Source organism: Hippoglossus stenolepis, chromosome 14 (assembly GCF_022539355.2).
Source record: "Hippoglossus stenolepis isolate QCI-W04-F060 chromosome 14, HSTE1.2, whole genome shotgun sequence".
Lineage (NCBI taxonomy): Eukaryota > Metazoa > Chordata > Actinopteri > Pleuronectiformes > Pleuronectidae > Hippoglossus > Hippoglossus stenolepis.
In genome coordinates, this window is record NC_061496.1 from 25,181,568 (window position 1) to 25,201,838 (window position 20,271).

Consider the following 20,271-nt stretch of genomic DNA (forward strand, 5'->3'; position numbering starts at 1 on the left):
TGCTCTTTTAAATCTCTCTTCAAGGCACATTTTATAGGTGTGCTTTCTCATTGCTTTAAAACTAACAACAATTTTTATTATTTTGCAATGGTTTATCTTGCTTTGATGCTTTTATTTTCTGTAACACTTTTTATTTTTGTATTTGTGCCCTGATGCTCTGTGATCTTCAAATAGCTTTGGATTGTTTCCTGCCTTAATTTTTTTCAAGCACCTTGTAACTGTGTTATTACAAAGTCATAAATTGTAAATGTGGGGCTTTTAATCTGAAGGGCTGGAGGCCAGGCGACCATGTGGTGGGAACAGAGAGCTCTTCAAACTGGGATGATGCTTTTTTCAGGGAATAAAATGTCAAATTGAGTTGCTGCTGCACCATAAAGCCAGTGACTAGAAGTTTACGGTACATTTTCTGCCATAAATTAGCAAACTGCCTTAATCCCCTCAGAGGGGATTTCTGTAAATTTGAGATGACTTTAAAGTGAACACAATAAATCAATCACTATTGAGAGAGAAGTTGTGAACAAAATAATTTGAATACTACTCCTGTCAGAGATTTTATTGCCGAGATTCAGCTTCAGATTATGTGAAAACGATTCATGTGCAGAGATGTGACGCGTCCTCTGCTCTGGTCAGTGAGGAGCTCATGCAGAGATCAGAGCTGAGGGTAAATCTTTGGTCGGGTGCTCCTGTGATGAAAAATAGACTCATTCAGAATTCGTTGTAAGTGTTACTGCACACTAAATAATAGCTAGAATAAATTGTAATGACTTAAATTTGTGCTGACTCTAATAGTCTGACTCACACTGAAATGCATATCATGTAATGTCACCCTCTCGTCACTGCCTCGCTGTCTTCTCCTCACCCTCCACGCCTTGCCAAGAAATAGTGTGGAAACCACAAAAATGGCCGCTGACACACACATTGCCACAACCACGATCACCATGTGGTTACTAGCTGCTGCCTGTGGAGTGTCTTGGTCTCCAGCCTTCATCGCACTGGCTTCAGCATAGTCTGCAGAGCGAGGCAGAGGCTGAGGTTGCAGCAGGTCAGATATATCTGAGGACAAATAAACAACAACCAAGATGTTTCAGAGACTGGAGGAAACAGATATAAACTGTGTCTAAATTCAGGAGCTGCATCCTTCAGAGGTTGTGTTTAAAAAAAACGATTGCGTAACAGTGGCACGACGAGGCTGTCCCATTTCGAAGGCTCCAACGTGTTGATCCTTCCCAGTCCAAATTTACCCAGAATTCATTGCACTTCAGAGATCAACCATTATTCAAAGAGGTAATGGTGCCGGCAAGTGATGAGACGTCCAGGACTTGAGTGTCACGCTTCAACCAAACAGCTAACGATTCATACATGAAAATAATCAAGGGGCATTAAAACTGTCTTGGTGTGTCCAACTTTAGCTCTGTTGCTAGGCAACAGCAATAAAGGCAGGACAAAGTAGTGGCGCAGATCACCAAAACCCTCTGTAGACCGTCTCATTTTGTTTCAGCCTATGCCGCCCAGTAAGGAGGATGTCTTCATGGACCGTGTAGACCACGCTCTCTGAAGGATGCGGCCCCTGAATCGAGACACAGCTAAAGAGTATAAGTGTGTGTGATGTCTTGGTCCTGTCTGAATGACTTCCATACCATCCAGACTTAAGAAGAAGAAGGCATCATCTCCTTTGATGAACTGTCTGCTCCTCAGCTTGCTGTGTGTGATGAAGGTTGAGGTCCCGGTTCCTGGGCCTCGATAATAAAAGCTGCCATCAGACTGCGTCACTTTCGAGCCCACTTTCCTTGGGTCATCCCAGTAGTGCTCAGTACCTGAGAGAAAATGTTGAACCGTCATTCTCTGTTGGACTAACCCAGCTCAGCAGATATATATCTTCACCTTCTCTTACCATCACTGGACACCTTATCAGGGTCAGTGGTGACCATTCGGTGCATGTTCATTTGCTCTCTGATGTCTGAATGCTGATCCATCAGGGCCATGGTCGCCTGCTGCCAGGGGCATGGCCACTTGAGGTTGTGGTCGTTGGGGCCTGAGGTCAGATGGAAGTAGAGGCCCATGTACCCCTGACGGTCGCTTCTTCCATTTAGATATGCGCCAACCTGTAGAGCAGAGAGCGGCATAAAGTGAGTTCTGTGGACTCAAACAATTCACCCACCCCTCTATCGGCATAGTGGTGTGTAGATAATGAGTGAGTTTTCATTTTTCGGTGAAGTATCCTTTTAACCCTTGTGTTGTTCCTGGGTCGAATTGACCCAGAGTGTGTGTGTGTGCGTGCGTGAGTGCGTGCGTGTGATCATACGCAAGCCCTGGCCGGTCAGGGTTAGGGTTAGGGTGACCCAAGGATTGTCATTATCCAATTCTCCTGGGGTAATTGAGACCAATGGATTGTCATTCTCGATTGTCATGGGAGGGGTCATTTAGACCCCCAGAGAGGGCGCTGTGGTGCTCTGTGGGGTCATTTAGACCCACACCTGATTCCAATTGAAATCAAGGGGGGTACATTAGACCCACATATAAATCTCAGTGTGCCACTCTCTCACGGACCATGGCACGATGTTGTGTCAGGAGCGTTTCACCAGAGAACAGGTTCTCCAACAGCTATTCTCCCAGCAACCATCCTCTGAACCCGAAGAGGACGCGAAAGAGCCAGACCGAGAAGCGGACGGACAAGGAGATGGAGAAGCAGACCGAGAAGCAGACAGAAAAGCAGACCGAGAAGAAGACAGAGAGGACGGAGACGGAGACGACGGCGATAGCGACGAAGACGAAGACGACGACGGTGACTACGAAGACGACGACGGTGACGAAGACTACGACCCAGTGGGTGATGCTTCTGCAGATTCTTCATCCTTGGAAGAAGAAGAAGAAGGAGGACAAGACCACGGCGACACCACCACCACCACCGGACTCGTGGAAAGAGAGACCTTCCCCTCAAGAAACGGGGAAATAACATGGTCCTCGAGGTGACGGCCGAGAGGAGGCCACTGCAAATTGGCGGCCGTGCGAGAGGTCTGGGACATGTGGGTGTCGCGGCTACCGCACCTCTACAACCCGGGGCCCGAAGTGACCGTGGACGAGCAACTGGTTCCGTTCAGAGGTTAGTCTTTTTTTTTTTATATTATTGTTATGTTATGTTATGTTATGTTATGTTATGTAATGTTATGTTATGTTAGTTATGTTATGTTATGTTATGTAGATAGCGGGTGCTAGTCCTCGTCCTCATCCCATCTCCTCTCATCTCTTCTCCTCCTGTTTTTCTCCCTAGGCCGGTGTCCATTCCGTCAGTACATGCCCAGCAAGCCGGCGAAATACGGGATCAAGTCGTGGGTGGCCTGCGATGCGAAATCAAGCTACGCTTGGAAGATGCAAGTGTACACCGGAAAGCCGAGCGGCGGACGCCCAGAACAGAACCAGGGGTTGCGGGTAGTGCTCGATGTAACGGAGGGACTGCACGGTCGTAACGTCACGTGCGACAATTACTTCACCTCCTACGAACTCGCGCGGCAGCTCCTGGAGAGGAAGCTCACCATGGTCGGCACTGTTCGGAAGAACAAGCCCGAGCTCCCGACCGGGCTGCTCGCGGTCAAGGGAAGAGAGGTGTTCTCATCCAAGGTCGCATTCACGCCCACTGCCACTCTTGTGTCCTACATCCCAAAGAAAAACAGGAATGTGGTGCTCCTGAGCACACGGCACCCTGAGGCCGACATCAGCGGCCGCGAGGACGGGAAACCGGTCATCGTCCTGGACTACAACCGCAACAAAGGTGGCGTGGACAACCTAGACAAGGTGATAAGAACGTACAGCTGCAGGAGGATGACCGCGCGCTGGCCCCTGGTCGTCGTTCACAACATTCTCGACGTCTCTTCCTACAACGCCTTCGTGATATGGAGAGAGATCAACCCAGACTGGATGCCGGGCAAGCGGAACAAGCGGAGGGTGTTCCTAGAGCAGCTGGGAAAGGCTCTCGTGACTCCGTTCATTGCATGAAGGGAGCGCATCCCCCGCACGGGCGCGTCCGCCGCGGTTGTGAAGGCTGTAAAAGCCGCCGCCGCCGCACAGAGAGCTGTTGACTACGACGCTCGACCCGAGTGTCCGGCCTCCTCCATAGCCCTAGCAGCAGCCCCGCTCGGGGCGAGTAAGAGGAAGAGGTGTCAGATATGCCCCAGGAAAAAGGACTGTAAAACTCACACCATGTGCCGCGGGTGTAACAAATACATCTGCAAGGGCTGCTCACTTGTCTATTGCGCTACGTGTGCGTCCTAATATGGGGTGGGCTATGTGAGGGGGCCAACAGCTGGGGGAAGCAGGGACAACACAAGGGTTAAAGACATTATGTCATTTAGGAACTTGTAATGGAAAATTATACCATACACTATATATTATGTTAAATTACTATTACCATTACAAACTTTAAAATGTAGACTTCAGGTTTCTTTTACAGGCTGTGCTAAGTGTTTAACAGCATCGACATTTGTATATCTGAGATGGAATGGGTCATCATTTCAAGCTGCTGTTTCTTTAAGTGGCTGCAGTGGTTGAGTCTGCTGCTCTCCTGCCTCTTCACTAGAATTGACTTTCTCATCTCTCCCTGCATTAATAATTAACTCTTTATCTGAGTTCAAATCAGAAAAGCAATGGAAAGTTCTTCACTGGTCTCTGCAGGTCAATCATTGACTTTCTTTTGATTGTTTAATAACATATGTTTTTGATGATGGGCATGATAAAGTAATTTATAATATCAATATTCTATTCGATAAATTACAGCGGGCCAGACAAAAGATTAACAAACTATTCCAAATCGTGATATTTACAGTTGTGACAAATGTATTAAGAGCATATGAAATTTAGTTCTTACTAATGACATTCTAACATTTGTTATGTACATTTATTTCAGTCCAATTTAAGCTTTTTATTCATTTATTAGTTCTTCGTATTTGTGTTCTATTTCTTTTTATGTGTTGTTTCTCCTGTAAAGATCTTTTTTTCTAAAAACACAATAAAAACCTTGGAGAAACAAAAGAGGACATGTACCTGGAAGGAGTAACCTGCTGGAGAGAGAAAGCGAGGGCTGTACAGTTTTTCTCCTGCTGGTGTGGTGGCCATCAGGCCGGTGATGTTGCGGATGCGCCAGACGTGCTGAGGGCACTTTGTGGACGACAGGTTGATGTCATCAAGAGAGAAACCCCCACTCGATGGACTCTTTCCCCTCACGGCCTGAAAAACCACACGGGCCTTCTGTGCCACGTTCAGATCGACATTATGCAGCTCCCAGGAACCCATGACACCTCCTGTAGCAGAGAAAATGTATATTAATCACTATTAATCCCACTGCATTATAGGTGAAATTGTTATATAATCTGTACTCTAAAGCAACACTCTACAACTCATTCCCCATCGCTTAAAACAGCAGCTTCAAAATGGTGTTGGTTCATGATGGTTTATTGACTTGGAAAAGGCAGGAGCCAGGTTTCCTCTTTCATTCACTCCTCACTCTGAACGCCTGTTCTTACTCGGTGTAACGTTGGTGAGTGAGTTTGATCTTCTGTGAAAACTGTGGAACTAACTGATGGTCCCCGCTTCAATTGTAAGAATCAGGTCTGACAAGTTCAAGAGTAATGTCGAGCTGCAGATGAGTTAAAAAGCCAGGAAACCTTTAAAATATGAAGAATTATAAACAGAGTTTCTTTGCTGCAGCTCTTCTGGTTTAGGAAGCCAGGAATCATGGGTAATATCCACCAATCAGTTGTGTTTCTGGAGCCCAACAGAATGAATATGTAGAGGGCGATGTTCCTCAGTAAAAATTACAAACTGTGGGATTAAAGTTGTAAATTTGTATGTGAATATTGTATCTTTTACATAAAATCATCCCTTGCTATCATGTTCCCTTTAATTGGGGCAAAATGTCATACATTACCTGAAATGCTCTTGAAGAGGCTCAGTTTACCGCTGAGTGTGTTCTTGTCGTACTCTCGCACCAAGATGTTGAGAACATCATCAGCCGCCCCCGTGTTATGGAGGAAGAACTGCAGACACTGAGCTCCAGGTTTGGGGTAAAGCCAGCGACTCTCCAGATAGGAATGGTGCCCAGGTTCAGCAGAGGCTGTGCTGAAGTGCATGAAGTAGCCTTTCCCTGTCAGAGCAGCCGAGAAGCAGGTCATACTAAGCATCCACAGTTTCTCACATTTAATTAAACTAGTAATGTTAGCTCTGCATTATCGCCTGTGAATGTAAATTGTCTTTCAGAAATCCAGACACCCCCCAGGTTTATCTTACTTCTACCAAGGATGTTATGTTTTCACTTCTACATTTGGTAGTTTGATGTATTCCCTGTGTATTCTAGGTATTAGAGAAGATCCTGTCTTCGATCTAAATAGACAGTCTAAAACGTTTCTCATGCAGTTTCTTTACACATTGCAGAGTTCAACTAGGTCTGCTGGGACCCTTACCAGATTTTCTTCTCTCTTACAATATTCATAAACAGTTTTTTATGAATGCCAAAAAAAAAGAAAAACATTGAAGGGTCGATGCATACCCTGCACAAACACCTTATATCCCAATCAGACAATTAAAACTTTATATTTTAATGCCATTTCTTAATCATCTTGTCATATAAACATACGATGACAAATGTTCCATTAGTATATTGTAAATATGTTGCATTTCTAAATGTGGATGTAGAATGTGTTTCTAATGTTATTGGTTGTAAAAGTACAAAACTATGAAGTACAAACTATGAAACAAAAAATTATAGGACATAATTTTCTGACCTAATAGTGATGAAAGAATAATTATTATTTAGACTATATAAGCTTCAGGTCATGTCTATAGTCCTAAAGAATGCAGAGATACCTAAAATAAATAATATGATGTCATTTTCTGACTTCTTTGTGACTTGTTCATGTCAATTATCTTAAGATGTAAGATGTGATGAGGAATTATTTTCTGATCAGTATAATTTAGATTTAGATTTTGGTTGACCTTGACCTGTGATCAATCAGCTCCAAAAGTTAATATTCTAGAGAAACTGTCCTGAGTAAAATGGGAAAAGAAAACAGAACATGTGTTGTTGAAGTGTCCTTGGGCACTTCAGCAAGATATAAGGTTGGCGGTTCAATCCTCATGCCGAAGTGTCCTTGGGCAAGATACTGCTGGAAACGTAAACCTATGACTCTCTGTTGTTTTTAATGTCTTTGTCATTACCTAGCATATTGATTACTTGTTACACTGAAGCCATGTTCATTTTAAGACCAAGTTTATTTGTATACAGTAGGCTAACTTTTTACGGCAGTGAGAGTAGGATGTATGTATGTCCACACAAAAGTACACCATCACCTTGATTACTCGCGGCTGTTGGGGTCCATCAATAAAGCGCGAGTTGGGCTACTTATCAAAAATAAAAGTAATTACCGCAAATTAAAGGCTGAGCAATAAAAACGTCATTCAAAACTCTATTTTAAAGATGTATGGAATGCAGCACACGCTGTGTTTCTTTGAAAAGGATGTAGCTAGCTATTGTAAACCAAATTGACAGAATTAATGGATTAATTCTGTCAATTTTTCTCTCAACCCGACATGATCAAAAGCGTCAAATGAAAGTCCGAAGTCCTCTTGTCCGAGAAAGCACGCTGTATCCATTATCGATTGACAACGCAAACAGGTGACTGTATTTATAGTCCACAGGAACAAAATTGTCTTGCTGGCAAGTGGCTAACGTTAGCAATTCTAGATCTTGCAGCATGATCTTGGTTAAAACAACCAAGATTATGGTTGATCATTGTCGATGAGGTCATCTGCATCGCTTTCTCCTCCGCTGAGCCACAGGAGACATTTAACACCTGTGAACTACTTCCCATTAACTGACGTTTATGTGTAAAACTACTTCCCCTTTGCACTTTACATCCATTTCCTCTAAAGTACAAATATATTCAGAAACCACCAATACTCATCTCCAACATACTGTCACATAGAGGAAACTGCTGAGGTCAGATTTTCATATTTAAGTCCATCGTTCCTGCAGGTTTTGATAAGTTTTCACTGACCGGGTTCTATCCTGAGATCCACATAGAGACGGTAGAGTTCTACTCACAAATAGATTAAGTCAAAAAAAATTTGTATTAGAAATGTTTGCATGCATGTCTGCTTATGACAAAACAAAATGTTTATATTTGTGTCTGTATATCACAAGGTAAATACAGTTAGTATAAATTACAACCAAAGTTTCCAGTTTATTCCCATTAATTCCCGTAATTCCCATGGAAAGTTTCCAACTTTGAATATTCCCGGAATTTTGCAACCCTAAATGTAATACATATACACATAGACAGGGGTGAAATCAATGCTCTGCTTCCAGTTATGTCAGCGCACAGGGAAATAATTGTTATACTGCTGACAAGAGGATGAGTGTTCCCATTACAGAAGCAAGGCAGTGGACAGCAAACTGAACTATGTTCTTTTCAAGAGTAAACTAAATCCAGAAATTGTGGAACATAGTTAAATTACTATGGGGATTAAGGTCTGTTGAATATGGAAGGCAATGCATATGATGCATATATATGATGCTCAATTTAAACTGTGTGTAGGTCAGAAGTGGTAGTTAGTGGTAATGGTGACTTAAGACATGCAGATTCAACCATGAGCTGTTTATCCAGCAGGTAGATACTGCACAAAGTCCTTAATGAAGTATGATCATGTTTATCTTGAAGCATTAAACTATGATCATTAAGCTTGATACTCTGTTTAGTTTACTGTTGTAAAGCAATTCAGCTACTTGTGTTTTTCAGATACACAAACCCTGAGGGTCAGATAGGAACGGCACCTCTGAAGTCAGATAAGAGGAGCAGTAACATTCATAACCACACAAAGATGCATACTAAGTGTAATCTAAACAGCTATACACCTCACTCTGATCCAATAAATGTAGTGGAGTAAAAAGGTGACAATTTAAACCTCGCTACTTGAGTAAATGTACTTTGTTACTCGCATCCATTTTTAATGTTTGACAATCACCTTTGCATTGCCCCATGGTGGTGAAGTCGTGCTGAGGCCCTCCACTCACAGAACTGCGTTGTTCCCACTTTGTGTTCCCAGGTTCCTGGATCATCCCACAGATGTTCTCCTGTTCAAAGTCACAGCTGTCCACAAAGGTGGAGGACTCCGCTGTGGACAGGGAAGAGCTGATCAGACACTGATCCAAGGACTCGAATAACCCAAACTTTTCATTTGTTTGACCTTAGCTCTGTCTCCATTCCTCAATACATTTTGATTATTCAAAACACAATTATTCAGCCTTTTTAAAATGTATGAAAAGTGTGAGACACTGGCAGGAGGAGGGTAAGATCACTACTGAATATCAGACATATAAATAAATAGAAGTTTCCATCAGGCTCAATAATCACCTGATGGAAACTTCTTATGTAATCAATCAGGGCACCTCTGATCCACCACGCTATCATACATACAGATTAATTTGCCCTGCATGGACAGAGTGATGCTGATATGTGCAGGGTGTTGATACTCGCAGTTTGATTACTATGAGTGAGGAAAATAAGCTCAAATAATAAGTTAAAACTAGCAGCGAAAACATGACTGCTGGCATGGGCTCAGAGTGAAATCAATTGGAAACCTTCACTAAAGAAGTGGACCTGGATAAGATGCTATAGTAGCCAGTTTACCTTGTTGGGATGTTAATCAACTCAATACTAAAGGCTTCAATTGCTATTTTCTGCTTGTGTTGCTGGTTAAATACACAATTATACAATCAATCACTGAAATAAACAATGATCACTTTAGCATTTTATGGCATCTTCAGATTATTCAAAGTCATGATGCGTATTTGTAAGAGCTGATTAGTGCCCAATATTATCAATAGGCTACATTTTACAATCAGCTTTTGCTAGATAGACTCTGATCGTCCATGTAACCCTGCAAGGTTATTATGAGACTAACATCATTTTATAGGGTGATTTAGTTTAGTTCAAACACTCCAGGGACCCCTCCAGTACAGGTTTATGCAGCCTATTCACATGTAGTATGTACTTTGATTTTAATATTTAATCTCTGGTGATGTTTTATAATACTATGCTTATATGTTCTTTGTCTGATTCTGTTTGGAATCCAGTCACATTTGAAATTATCTTGGTTTTTTACAACCTCAAGGGAAGGTTATATTTTCACTTATGTCTGTTTGATTGATGGTTTATTTGTCAGCAGAATTACCAAAACCAACTTAACTGATTTCCACCAAACAGGGATGGGGCCTGGGAAGAACCCTCCAGGATTTGTTTCACTTTCTTTCACTATGTTTTTATGACAAATGAATCAGACCACTTGGTTGTGCAAAATTCTTAAATGTTTAAATTCTATGTATGGTGGCTTGCCTGGCATCAGTACGTGAACTGAGAGTTATTCTGACGGCAGATGACAGTAACCTTAACGAGTAGTTAATATTAGCTAGATAATATTAATGAGTAGTTAATATTAGCTAGATAAAGGAATAAATGCAGAGCCAACGTAGTAACAAACTGTCACATCCCCCTCTCTGTTCCTCTCAGTCCCTGTCAAGATCCCGTCGATACACTTATCCAACCAATCACAAATCAGTCTCAGCTGTTAGAGGCAATGATGTCTAACCCTGTCTTTATTACTTTATTGCAATGACTCCATTATCATCCTCCATACGTCTGTACACTTATTTACTTCCTATATATATATATACATATATATAAATATAAATATACTGATATATCCCACACAAGGTGTTGCCTGAGGCTGTCGTGCTCTAAATCTATCAAACACCTGTCTTTTTCATTGGTTAACTTACTGCATTTGTAGAGACGGTTGAGTTTGGTTAGGTCACTAGCACTGAACCCCATCCTCTGACCAATCACATCCATGAAAGAGGGGATCTTGGTGACGATGGTGGGCTCAGAGCCGATGTTGAAGGAAGTCTTACTGTAGTGCATCACTGAGCCGTAGTCATAGGGGACGCCCAGAGCACTGGACACTTTGTCATCATATGTCTTGAAGTTGTGCTCTTTTCCTGAGGAAGGCATAAAAAGAAGCTTGGTTTTGTGATTTTTACAGATATGGATAGAGTAACAGGGTGTATGGATGTATTCAGATGGTAGATGAACATGAGGAGAAAAATTAAGCACAGCTTCTGTACAGTTTAAATAGTCTTGTATTAGATTTGTTATAATATTTAACGCTTTTACTTTATTTACATTTCTATGACATTGCTCTTATTGCATTGCAATGCTGAGCTGACATGTCCTTCTCATCCAACATTTTTTATTGTACCGTTGACCCTGTGTTAACTTACATACGACAAATAAAACTCGAAACTTGAGTCTGCCATTTGTCAAAGTTGCGACTGTAATTCAAAGTTGTTACAAATCAACTTTACCAGGTTCAATGCGATCCCACATGATGTTGACGTAATCATCACGGTCAGCTCTGGACTGCTCGTGCCAAAATCCAAGAGCATGCAGGAACTCATGCTCAACAGTTCCAAGACGATCACAGTTATTACCAATGGACAATCGCTGCTTTCCCTCCTGCTGGTTTCCTACAGAGGAGAAGCATCTACAGAGAGGGGAAGCAAAATGCAAGTTTGTCAAAGTGGCTGTCAGTTGTTTTGTGCCTTAGATATTGACAGAGCCATTCAATTCATTCATTTATTTATATAGTGCCACACATTACCTCAAGGCATCGTAAGGTTAAGACTATTGTGTATCTGCATGACCCAAGAAAGAAGCCACTAAATTTTTGGAGTGGATCTGGATTAAAGGGGAGATCCAATGTTAGCCTTGGCGGTGGTATGTGCTCTCTGTTAAGTCAAGTTTCATGTTGCGTGTAATATTTACATCTGTTAATATGACATGAATATATCAGCTATTGCATTGGATGCAGCATTTTGTGCATTGGATGTGTGTCATGACCGTTGACAAAGAAACATACAACCAGCAAACATGTCAGGCGCTGGGATAGCTTTGTCTTGTTCAACAACCCACTGTACATAATGTACACGTCTGAAAGTGAAAACTCAACTCACCCGCTGCCTTTGAACACAGAGATGTAGTTCTTTTCTCCATTCCACGGTGTGAAGTCAATACAGGTCTTCAGTCTGTACTGGTCAAAGGCCTTTAGGATCACTCCCTTTGCATTCATTTCTATATGTTCCAAAGTGAAATTAAATAATATGTTACTTCAGTGCATAACCATGGCACGTACTGTGAATTTCCACACAGTGTCTTACCCAGACTCTCCTCCAGGTAGTAAGGAATGGTTGTTGGCCAGCGATACGAATCTCCTATGATGGAGTTTCTGCCGGATGTCTGACAAGAATGAAGAAAACAAGATATACCAAGACGGTGAATAAGAAACCGATGAAGGAGAAACACAACACAAACTTGACCAGGCTCACTAAAGTGATTCAACCATAACTATGTGTTTTTTAACTTCAGACATTCTTTGATTGTTATGCAAAATTATTGATTTACTTAAAGACATTGTTGGTTATTCATTCCTATTAGAATTAATAAAGGAAATTAAATAATTATAATAATAAAATATTATAGTAGATTTTATATATATATATATATATATATATATAATATTTAGCTCTGTTATCAACATAACCATCGAATTGAATAAATGTAGTATTTTAATTGCTGATTGGTTGTTTCACCTCCGATCTGATCATTATTAGGACAATGAAACACCAGCAGAGAATGAATATAGCTATATTCACCTTCTAAAACAAAAGATATGCATATAATCTTTCTCTGTGCTCAAAATATCTCTTCATGCACAGACATGAAGAGATTTGTTATATTTGTTATGTTCACTCACTGACTTACCATGTAGATATCTCCCTCCAGCAGGTCCAGCCCGGCCGCTGCAAAAAAAAAAAAGTGTTTGCATGAGAAAAGCCTCAGAAACATTTTATGACATAATACAACAAAACCAAACAAAAAACAATGAGAGTCCTCAAACCTTGATTGATGTCAAAGATGTCCCAGTCATGACCTTCATCAACATCAGTTTCTGCAGTAGAAGAATAAGTCAAAATGAGATCACAATATGATGAACTTAAACATACAAACAACAGATTCTGAGATAGAAATTACTTTAGTAATGCTGAACTAGTGACAATTTGCAGCGGTATGGACATACACTATATATACAGATATAATCATGCATCCAATTAAACTTAAGAAGAAATACGTACACACACACACACACACACACACATATATAGAATTTATACATTTTACCGTCAATTTACCATTTTTTAAAAATTTTAATACAGCCCCAAGAAATAGAATATCTCTGCATTAGCAGCATTCAGACTGAAATACTTGTATATGGAAGGACGACATTTTTATCTGGAACTTCTGAGTAAAATGTCAATGTTTTGTCTCCCTCTTTTGATCAGTACTGACGAAGAACCCATCATATCATCTGACTCACCTGTTTCCCCTGTTAGTGCAGCTGCCGTCTGTAAAATAAATTAAATAAAGCACGTAACATTTATTGAAAAAAATGATGCCATGATTTAATTGTGAAACATTAACTGACATCCTGCCTCTCAAAGGGCTTCACACTCACCAAACCCAGGCCAAAAAGCAGAGTTAGGAACCGGAGTGACATGACTCCTGCTGCTGACACACTGTGTTGCTTCTAGCCTTGATGTGTCTGAGGTAGAGTTGCTGCTTTGCTTTTGTACAGAAGAAAGAGCAGCATGCAATAGTCACTTTTATGACTCTGGTTGGAGAAGATTACGTGACTGTGTAATTAATTATTAATTCAAAAGTCATGATTAGTTTATCTGAGAATTTTAATCCCACTAATAAACATGCACAGGTGCAGGTGGTTTGGAAAACAACAATACAACAAACATACAGTACAAATGAACAGACCTGGCTTGTACATGGTGTCTATTCCCCGCAGATTCTGAGAGTATTAACTGCTTGGAACCGTTTGCATTTACAATTAATAATCAAGGTAAATAGATGAGTCAACCAGAGTTTTATTTCCGGCAGCGTGGAAAGAGCTTTGAAAAAAACAAAGGTCATAGGTGTAATGTTGCCGCAGTGCTCCGCAAAAACCCTCCATCCAACGTCATGCAAGAGAGATAAAAAAATAAACAAATGGAAAGGTAAATGTTTTCATAGTGCTGTTTAATGTGTATTGACCAATTCAGTGTCAACTCATGTACTCATGACTACCATGCAAGAAAACAGCCTTGAAAGCCAGTGGCTGCCCCCCCCATGTTTATTCAAAGCCAAATCGGACATAAATGTCAAGGTGCACAAGCGCAGTTGGCCTAAAAATATAAAATTCTGAAAGAACTATCAGACAACCAAAACCAAATGATTCGATGAGAACTTAAACAGTCCCGTGTTATTGTTTTGAGTCTGAATAACTCAAAACTGTAAGGTCTTCATCGTAATAATTACAAATATCAAAAGACAATCCTTGAGACTATTGTTGCCTTTATTTGATCAAGGTCTTCCTTTTCATGTTTATTTCTGTGTCCAGATCACATATCCTCATTCAGTGGTCCGGCCTCATGAGACTTACTACCGGTCAAACTGTACTGAGAGAGCAAAGGATTGTTACTTCTTGTTTCAGAGCGTCTGCTCAGTGGAAGCACAATGTGAGGAGGTCACTGTGTAACACACACATAACATGTGTGGACCTGTGTGTTAGTCTATTCTCCAATATTCATAGCACTCATGTTGCGTTTATTATCTCAAAAAATAAAATAAAAATTATGCTTATCCCTCGTGTTGTTCCTGGGTCGGATTGGCCCAGATGGTGTGTGTGTGTGTGTGTGTGTGTGTGTGTGTGTGTGTGTGTGTGTGTGTGTGTGTGTGTGTGTGTGTGTGTGTGCGTGCATGCATGCGTGTGATCATACGCAAGCCCTGGCCGGTCAGGGTTAGGGTTAGGGTGACCCAAGGATTGTCATTATCCAATTCTCCTGGGGTAATTGAGACCAATGGATTGTCATTCTCGATTCTCCTGGGGGGTCATTTAGACCCCCAGAGAGGGCGCTGTGGTGCTCTGTGGGGTCATTTAGACCCACACCTGATTCCAATTGTAATCTAGGGGGGTGTATTAGACCCACAGAGAAGCAGGTGCGCCATTCTCAGTGTGCCACCCTCCCGGACCATGGCACGATTTCACGTCAGGAGCGTTTCACCAGAGAACAGGTTCTCCAACAGCTATTCTCCCAGCAACCATCCTCTGAACCCGAAGAGGACGCGAAAGAGCCAGACCGAGAAGCAGACGGACAAGGAGATGGAGAAGCAGACCGAGAAGCAGACAGAAAAGCAGACCGAGAAGAAGACAGAGAGGGCGGAGACGGAGACGGAGACGGCGGCGGCGGCGGCGGCAGCGACGGCGACCCGAGGCGAGGCGCGCAGGGCGAGCCACGGACAAATTGGCGGCCGCGCGAGAGGTCTAGAGGCGCGTGGGTGTCGCGGCTGCGCACCTCTACAACCGGGCCGAAGTGACCGTGGACGAGCAACTGGTTCCGTTCAGAGGTTATTATTATTATGTTATGTTATGTTATGTTATGTTATGTTATGTTATGTTATGTTATGTTATGTTATGTTATGTAGATAGCGGCTGCTAGTCCTCGTCCTCATCTCATCTCCTCTCATCTCTTCTCCTCCTGTTTTTCTCCCTAGGCCGGTGTCCATTCCGTCAGTACATGCCCAGCAAGCCGGCGAAATACGGGATCAAGTCGTGGGTGGCCTGCGATGCGAAATCAAGCTACGCTTGGAAGATGCAAGTGTACACCGGAAAGCCAGCGGAGGGGGGTTGCGGGTAGTGCTCGATGTAACGGAGGGACTGCACGGTCGTAACGTCACGTGCGACAATTACTTCACCTCCTACGAACTCGCGCGGCAGCTCCTGGAGAGGAAGCTCACCGTGGTCGGCACTGTTCGGAAGAACAAGCCCGAGCTCCCGACCGGGCTGCTCGCGGTCAAGGGAAGAGAGGTGTTCTCATCCAAGTTCGCATTCACGCCCACTGCCACTCTGGTGTCCTACATCCCAAAGAAAAACAGGAATGTGGTGCTCCTGAGCACACGGCACCCCGAGGCCGACATCAGCGACCGCGAGGACGGGAAACCGGTCATCGTCCTGGACTACAACCGCAACAAAGGTGGCGTGGACAACCTAGACAAGGTGATCGGAACGTACAGCTGCAGGAGGATGACCGGCTGGCCCTGGTCGTCTTTCACAACATTCTCGACGTCTCTTCCTACAACGCCTTCGTGATATGGAGAGAGATCAACCCAGACTGGATGCCGGGCAAGCGGAACAAGCGGAGGGTGTTCCTAGAGCAGCTGGGAAAGGCTCTCGTGACTCCGTTCATCGCACGAAGGGAGCGCATCCCCGTGGAGGCGCGTCCGCCGCGGTTGTGAAGGCTGTAAAGCCGCCGCCGCCGCCGCACAGAGAGCTGTTGACTACGCTCGACCCGAGTGTCCGGCCTCCTCCATAGCCGTAGCAGCAGCCCCGCTCGGGGCGAGTAAGAGGAAGAGGTGTCAGATATGCCCCAGGAAAAAGGACTGTAAAACTCACACCATGTGCCGCGGGTATAACAAATACATCTGCAAGGGCTGCTCACTTGTCTATTGCGCTACGTGTGCGTCTTAATATGGGGTGGGCTATGTGAGGGGGCCAACAGCCGGGGGAAGCAGGGACAACACAAGGGTTATAAGAGGATGTCTTGTGATTAAAAGGCCTAAACACCTGATGACGTTAAGGTACACAACTGAAGATATGTCCCTAACATCCGCTGGTGGTCACTAACATCCGCTAACATCAACTGGCAATAGGCATTAATTGCTGCGGTCGAACGTACAAGGAATATTCTCCATCTTGTCCTATGTTCTAAAATGGTACAGAGTTTAGTTCAAAAAGGCAAAAGAGTAATGATGTCTGATCTACTGAGCAGCCACATGGCTTTCATAGTACTGCCATAATACCCAGCAGCCAGTCAGATTTACCTTTATCCTCAGCGTACCCTCAAGTTCGGCCTGTATCATTGATCAGAAGGTCAAAACACTTGATGACGCTAAGGTGCACAACTGAAGTTATGTCCCTAACATCCGCTGTTTGCCCTAACACCTGCTAACATCTAAATGTGTTTTTGTGGTAATTTGTGCAGAAGACCTTCAGACGTACAAGGGATATTCTACATCTTATCCTATATATTAAATCATATAAACTCTTGTTGCTTTTTACATAAGTGAGATATAAAAAATATGTTGCAGTTGTAATATTTCCTTCTTCCTGGAGAAATTTAACTCCAAAATTGAATTAGTTGAATTAATCAAAAATTTCCTTCAAAATTAAGACAAACACAATCAAGTAACACTGTATCGATTTACGATGGTAGTCAGCAGCATCTGTGTCTTATTCTGAAAATATCTGACAGTTAGATGCTTACTATCGCTATTTGATCGCTACTTGCACCTGTGAAACAGTGAATTTTCAGCTTGTAAAACAGCAAAACTTTAGTCTCAGTGGAATAAATCCTGAGAACAAATTATTCGATTTTGAATCTTTTAATAATTGTTTTAAGTATGGGAGGGAACCGGAGCACCTGGAGAAAAGCCACAACAAAACTTAAGTCTGAGTGGAATAAATACTGAGAGCAAATAATTCCATTTTATACATTTTATTCATTCTTATAAATGTGGGGATAACAGGAGCACCTGGAGAAAACATATTTAAATTTGAAAGTGAAGCTATCGGAATAACATCATCCACCTTTTATCTCCGGAAGAAGGAAGAGAAGCCTGCTCTGAAAGAAGAGAAGAAGCCAGGCTTTTTGCACAGGCGTCTTTTCAAAGAGGAGCTAATTGATATCTCTAGTTCTGGATCTCTTAAAAGAAAGGAAACCAATAGCATCTCTGGACAAGGCCACTTCTTACACAACTCCTTGAAAATGACCTCGTCAAGGATTGTGTTGGGGTTGAAAGTTGAGTCAATGTCTTTGACCTCGGCCCATATTCTCTCCAGCAGATGATGACTTGTGTCTGTTATGTCGACATCAGTCCTGGTCACCTTTGCCTTATTATAGCTTCGTGTGATGAGCTGGTCCAAGAGAACACTGACATACATTTTATATCTGTCTGCTGCCAGCATCTTTGCAATCTTCTCCCTGGAGTTCCTGTCTGATGATGCTGAGTTCTCCTTTTCTTTGCTGACCTCTGATGATGTTGTCTGCTTCGATGTTTTCTCCTCAATTCCGTTGAACACTGATGATGTTGACTGCTTAGATCTTTTCTCCTCAATTCTGTTGAACACTGCTGGTGATGACTGCTTCGATCTTTTATTGTCACTGCTGCTGACCTCTGATGATGTTGACTGCTTGATGTTTTCTCCTCAATGCGCTGACCATGATGATGACGGTTGAACCGATGATGTTGACCAGATCTTTCTTCCTCGCTGACTGATGATTCTGCGTTCCTTTCTCTCAATTCCGTTGAACACTGCTGGTGTTGACTCTTGGTCTTTCATTCCTCCGCTGCTGACCTCTGATGATGTTGACTGCTTCGATGTTTTCTCCTCAATGCTGTTGACCTCTAATGAGGATGACTGCTTGTTTGTTTCCAGTGAGTCGATGGCCATAAAAGCCTCTGACACCCTTTTTGTGTGGCAGTTAACTTGGTTGTTCAGCCACCAGCTTATCAAGGACAGAAAACAAAACACCCTGGTCTGAATGTCTGCATATATGCCCCTGTGTGCCTTAGGAACAGCCACCTTTTTCACTGGACCTGAACTACTGTCTGGATTCCTTCCAGGTGCGATGTGTGCATAGATGAGATCTGAAAGCTGTTTTGTGAATACAAGAACCTTTTCAGATGGAGGCTTTTTCAGTGTTTGGAATGCAGAACTTTCATTTCCACCTCCCGGCTTCTCCTTCTCCAGAAGCACAGCGTCAATATTAGCCATCAATGACTGTATCGTCAGCCTCCTATTGACTTTGGTCTCCTCCTTGAATTTTTTCGCGACCCCTGTCAGTATTTGAAGCGTCCCTGCTGTGGCAAAAGTCTTTATGAAAAGACTATTGATCGTCCTCATTCCTTTACTGATTGAGAGGTTTGGCTGTGGAGATTCCTTTCCATTTTTGCTTTCCTTATTGATTGACTCAATAATTTCATCTAAAGCCATATCAATCTCTGGAGAAAACGATGAATTGAGAAAGAGGCTGTCATTGAACTCATTAAAGAAGTCTGTGATGTCAGTCAAACTATTGTTGATTGTTTCCTGGACAAGCATCTTCCCACTGTCCATACTGCTTGTTGTTGAACCTCCCTCTGAGGAACTACCTGACTTGGAGCTGACTCCTGAAGAGTGGGAGCTTGAAGAGGTCCTACACATCCGAATGGGATCATCTGAAGCGTCCTGTTCCTCTGAGGAAATGGCCCGACTTCGCCTGCGCGATTGACACTCGAGCAAGAGTTTGATTTTTGCATCTGCCTTTAACGTCTCGCAGGCATAACAGATCATCTTCTGGACTTTAGCGGGGTTAATGAGGCGGGTTGGTATAGGCTTCTCAGAGCTCACACAGGTGGAGCTTGCAGACAAGGTGGAGTTGACAGTCTTCGTCACCTCATCAACAACCAAGTCTGTGAGCTTATCCAAACTCTTAGACTTTGTTGTGCCTGGTGAAAGACTGTCGTTGAGAGTGTCGCCCAGAATGGACCGAACTTCTTCCTCAGACAAGGGTGCATCGGGACATCGCTTTGCAATGGCATCTGAAACGGTCGTCATTAACTTCAGCAGAAGATCTGCCAACATAAATGTTGTAGCTTCATCCGGTTTGCATGACTTCAACAGCTCCCACTGCTCTGCAGTGATCTTCGTAAAAAAGGACTCGAAGTACGGGCGGACAGTCTCTACCTTTATATCCATTTGTTTCACTCTCCGAGTGATCTCCATTGCGACTGTTGTTTGTTTTAATGTGTGTTACGAATTGTTATTTTCGCTGTTCAAGATGTGTTTTCCAAATTCTCATGAAAAATCTCTTATCTTCTTTGTTCTACCAATTCGCTGGTTAGTGCAGACTGATTCTTCACTTCTTATTTTTCTGAGATAAAGAGCACCTTTAAAGAATAGAAAGGGAATTGAAGCAAAGGAGTTTAAAGGAATTGAAGCAAAGGGGGTTAAAGGAATTGAAGCAAAGGAGGTTTAAGAAATTCAAACAAAGGGGGTTAAAGGACTATGATGTGACTAATAGAT

At 42.7% G+C, this 20,271-nt stretch overlaps 1 protein-coding gene across 1 annotated transcript; it reads right to left on the minus strand.

Moving 5' to 3' along the window:
- Nucleotides 1–526: 526 nt before the first annotated feature.
- On the minus strand, nucleotides 527–13,976 carry LOC118121443 (meprin A subunit beta-like). Its single transcript, XM_035177309.2, has 16 exons — nucleotides 13,926–13,976; nucleotides 13,615–13,723; nucleotides 13,477–13,504; nucleotides 13,000–13,050; nucleotides 12,864–12,901; nucleotides 12,260–12,338; nucleotides 12,056–12,173; nucleotides 11,408–11,586; nucleotides 10,823–11,041; nucleotides 9,010–9,159; nucleotides 5,918–6,133; nucleotides 5,035–5,291; nucleotides 1,892–2,102; nucleotides 1,638–1,814; nucleotides 800–1,053; nucleotides 527–683 (listed from the first exon to the last, which is right to left on the minus strand). The coding sequence occupies exons 2-16, from the start codon at nucleotides 13,654–13,656 to the stop codon at nucleotides 639–641; spliced, it is 2,064 nt and encodes a 687-aa protein (XP_035033200.2). The 5' UTR covers nucleotides 13,657–13,723; nucleotides 13,926–13,976; the 3' UTR covers nucleotides 527–638.
- Between the last annotated feature and the right edge of the window lie 6,295 nt (nucleotides 13,977–20,271).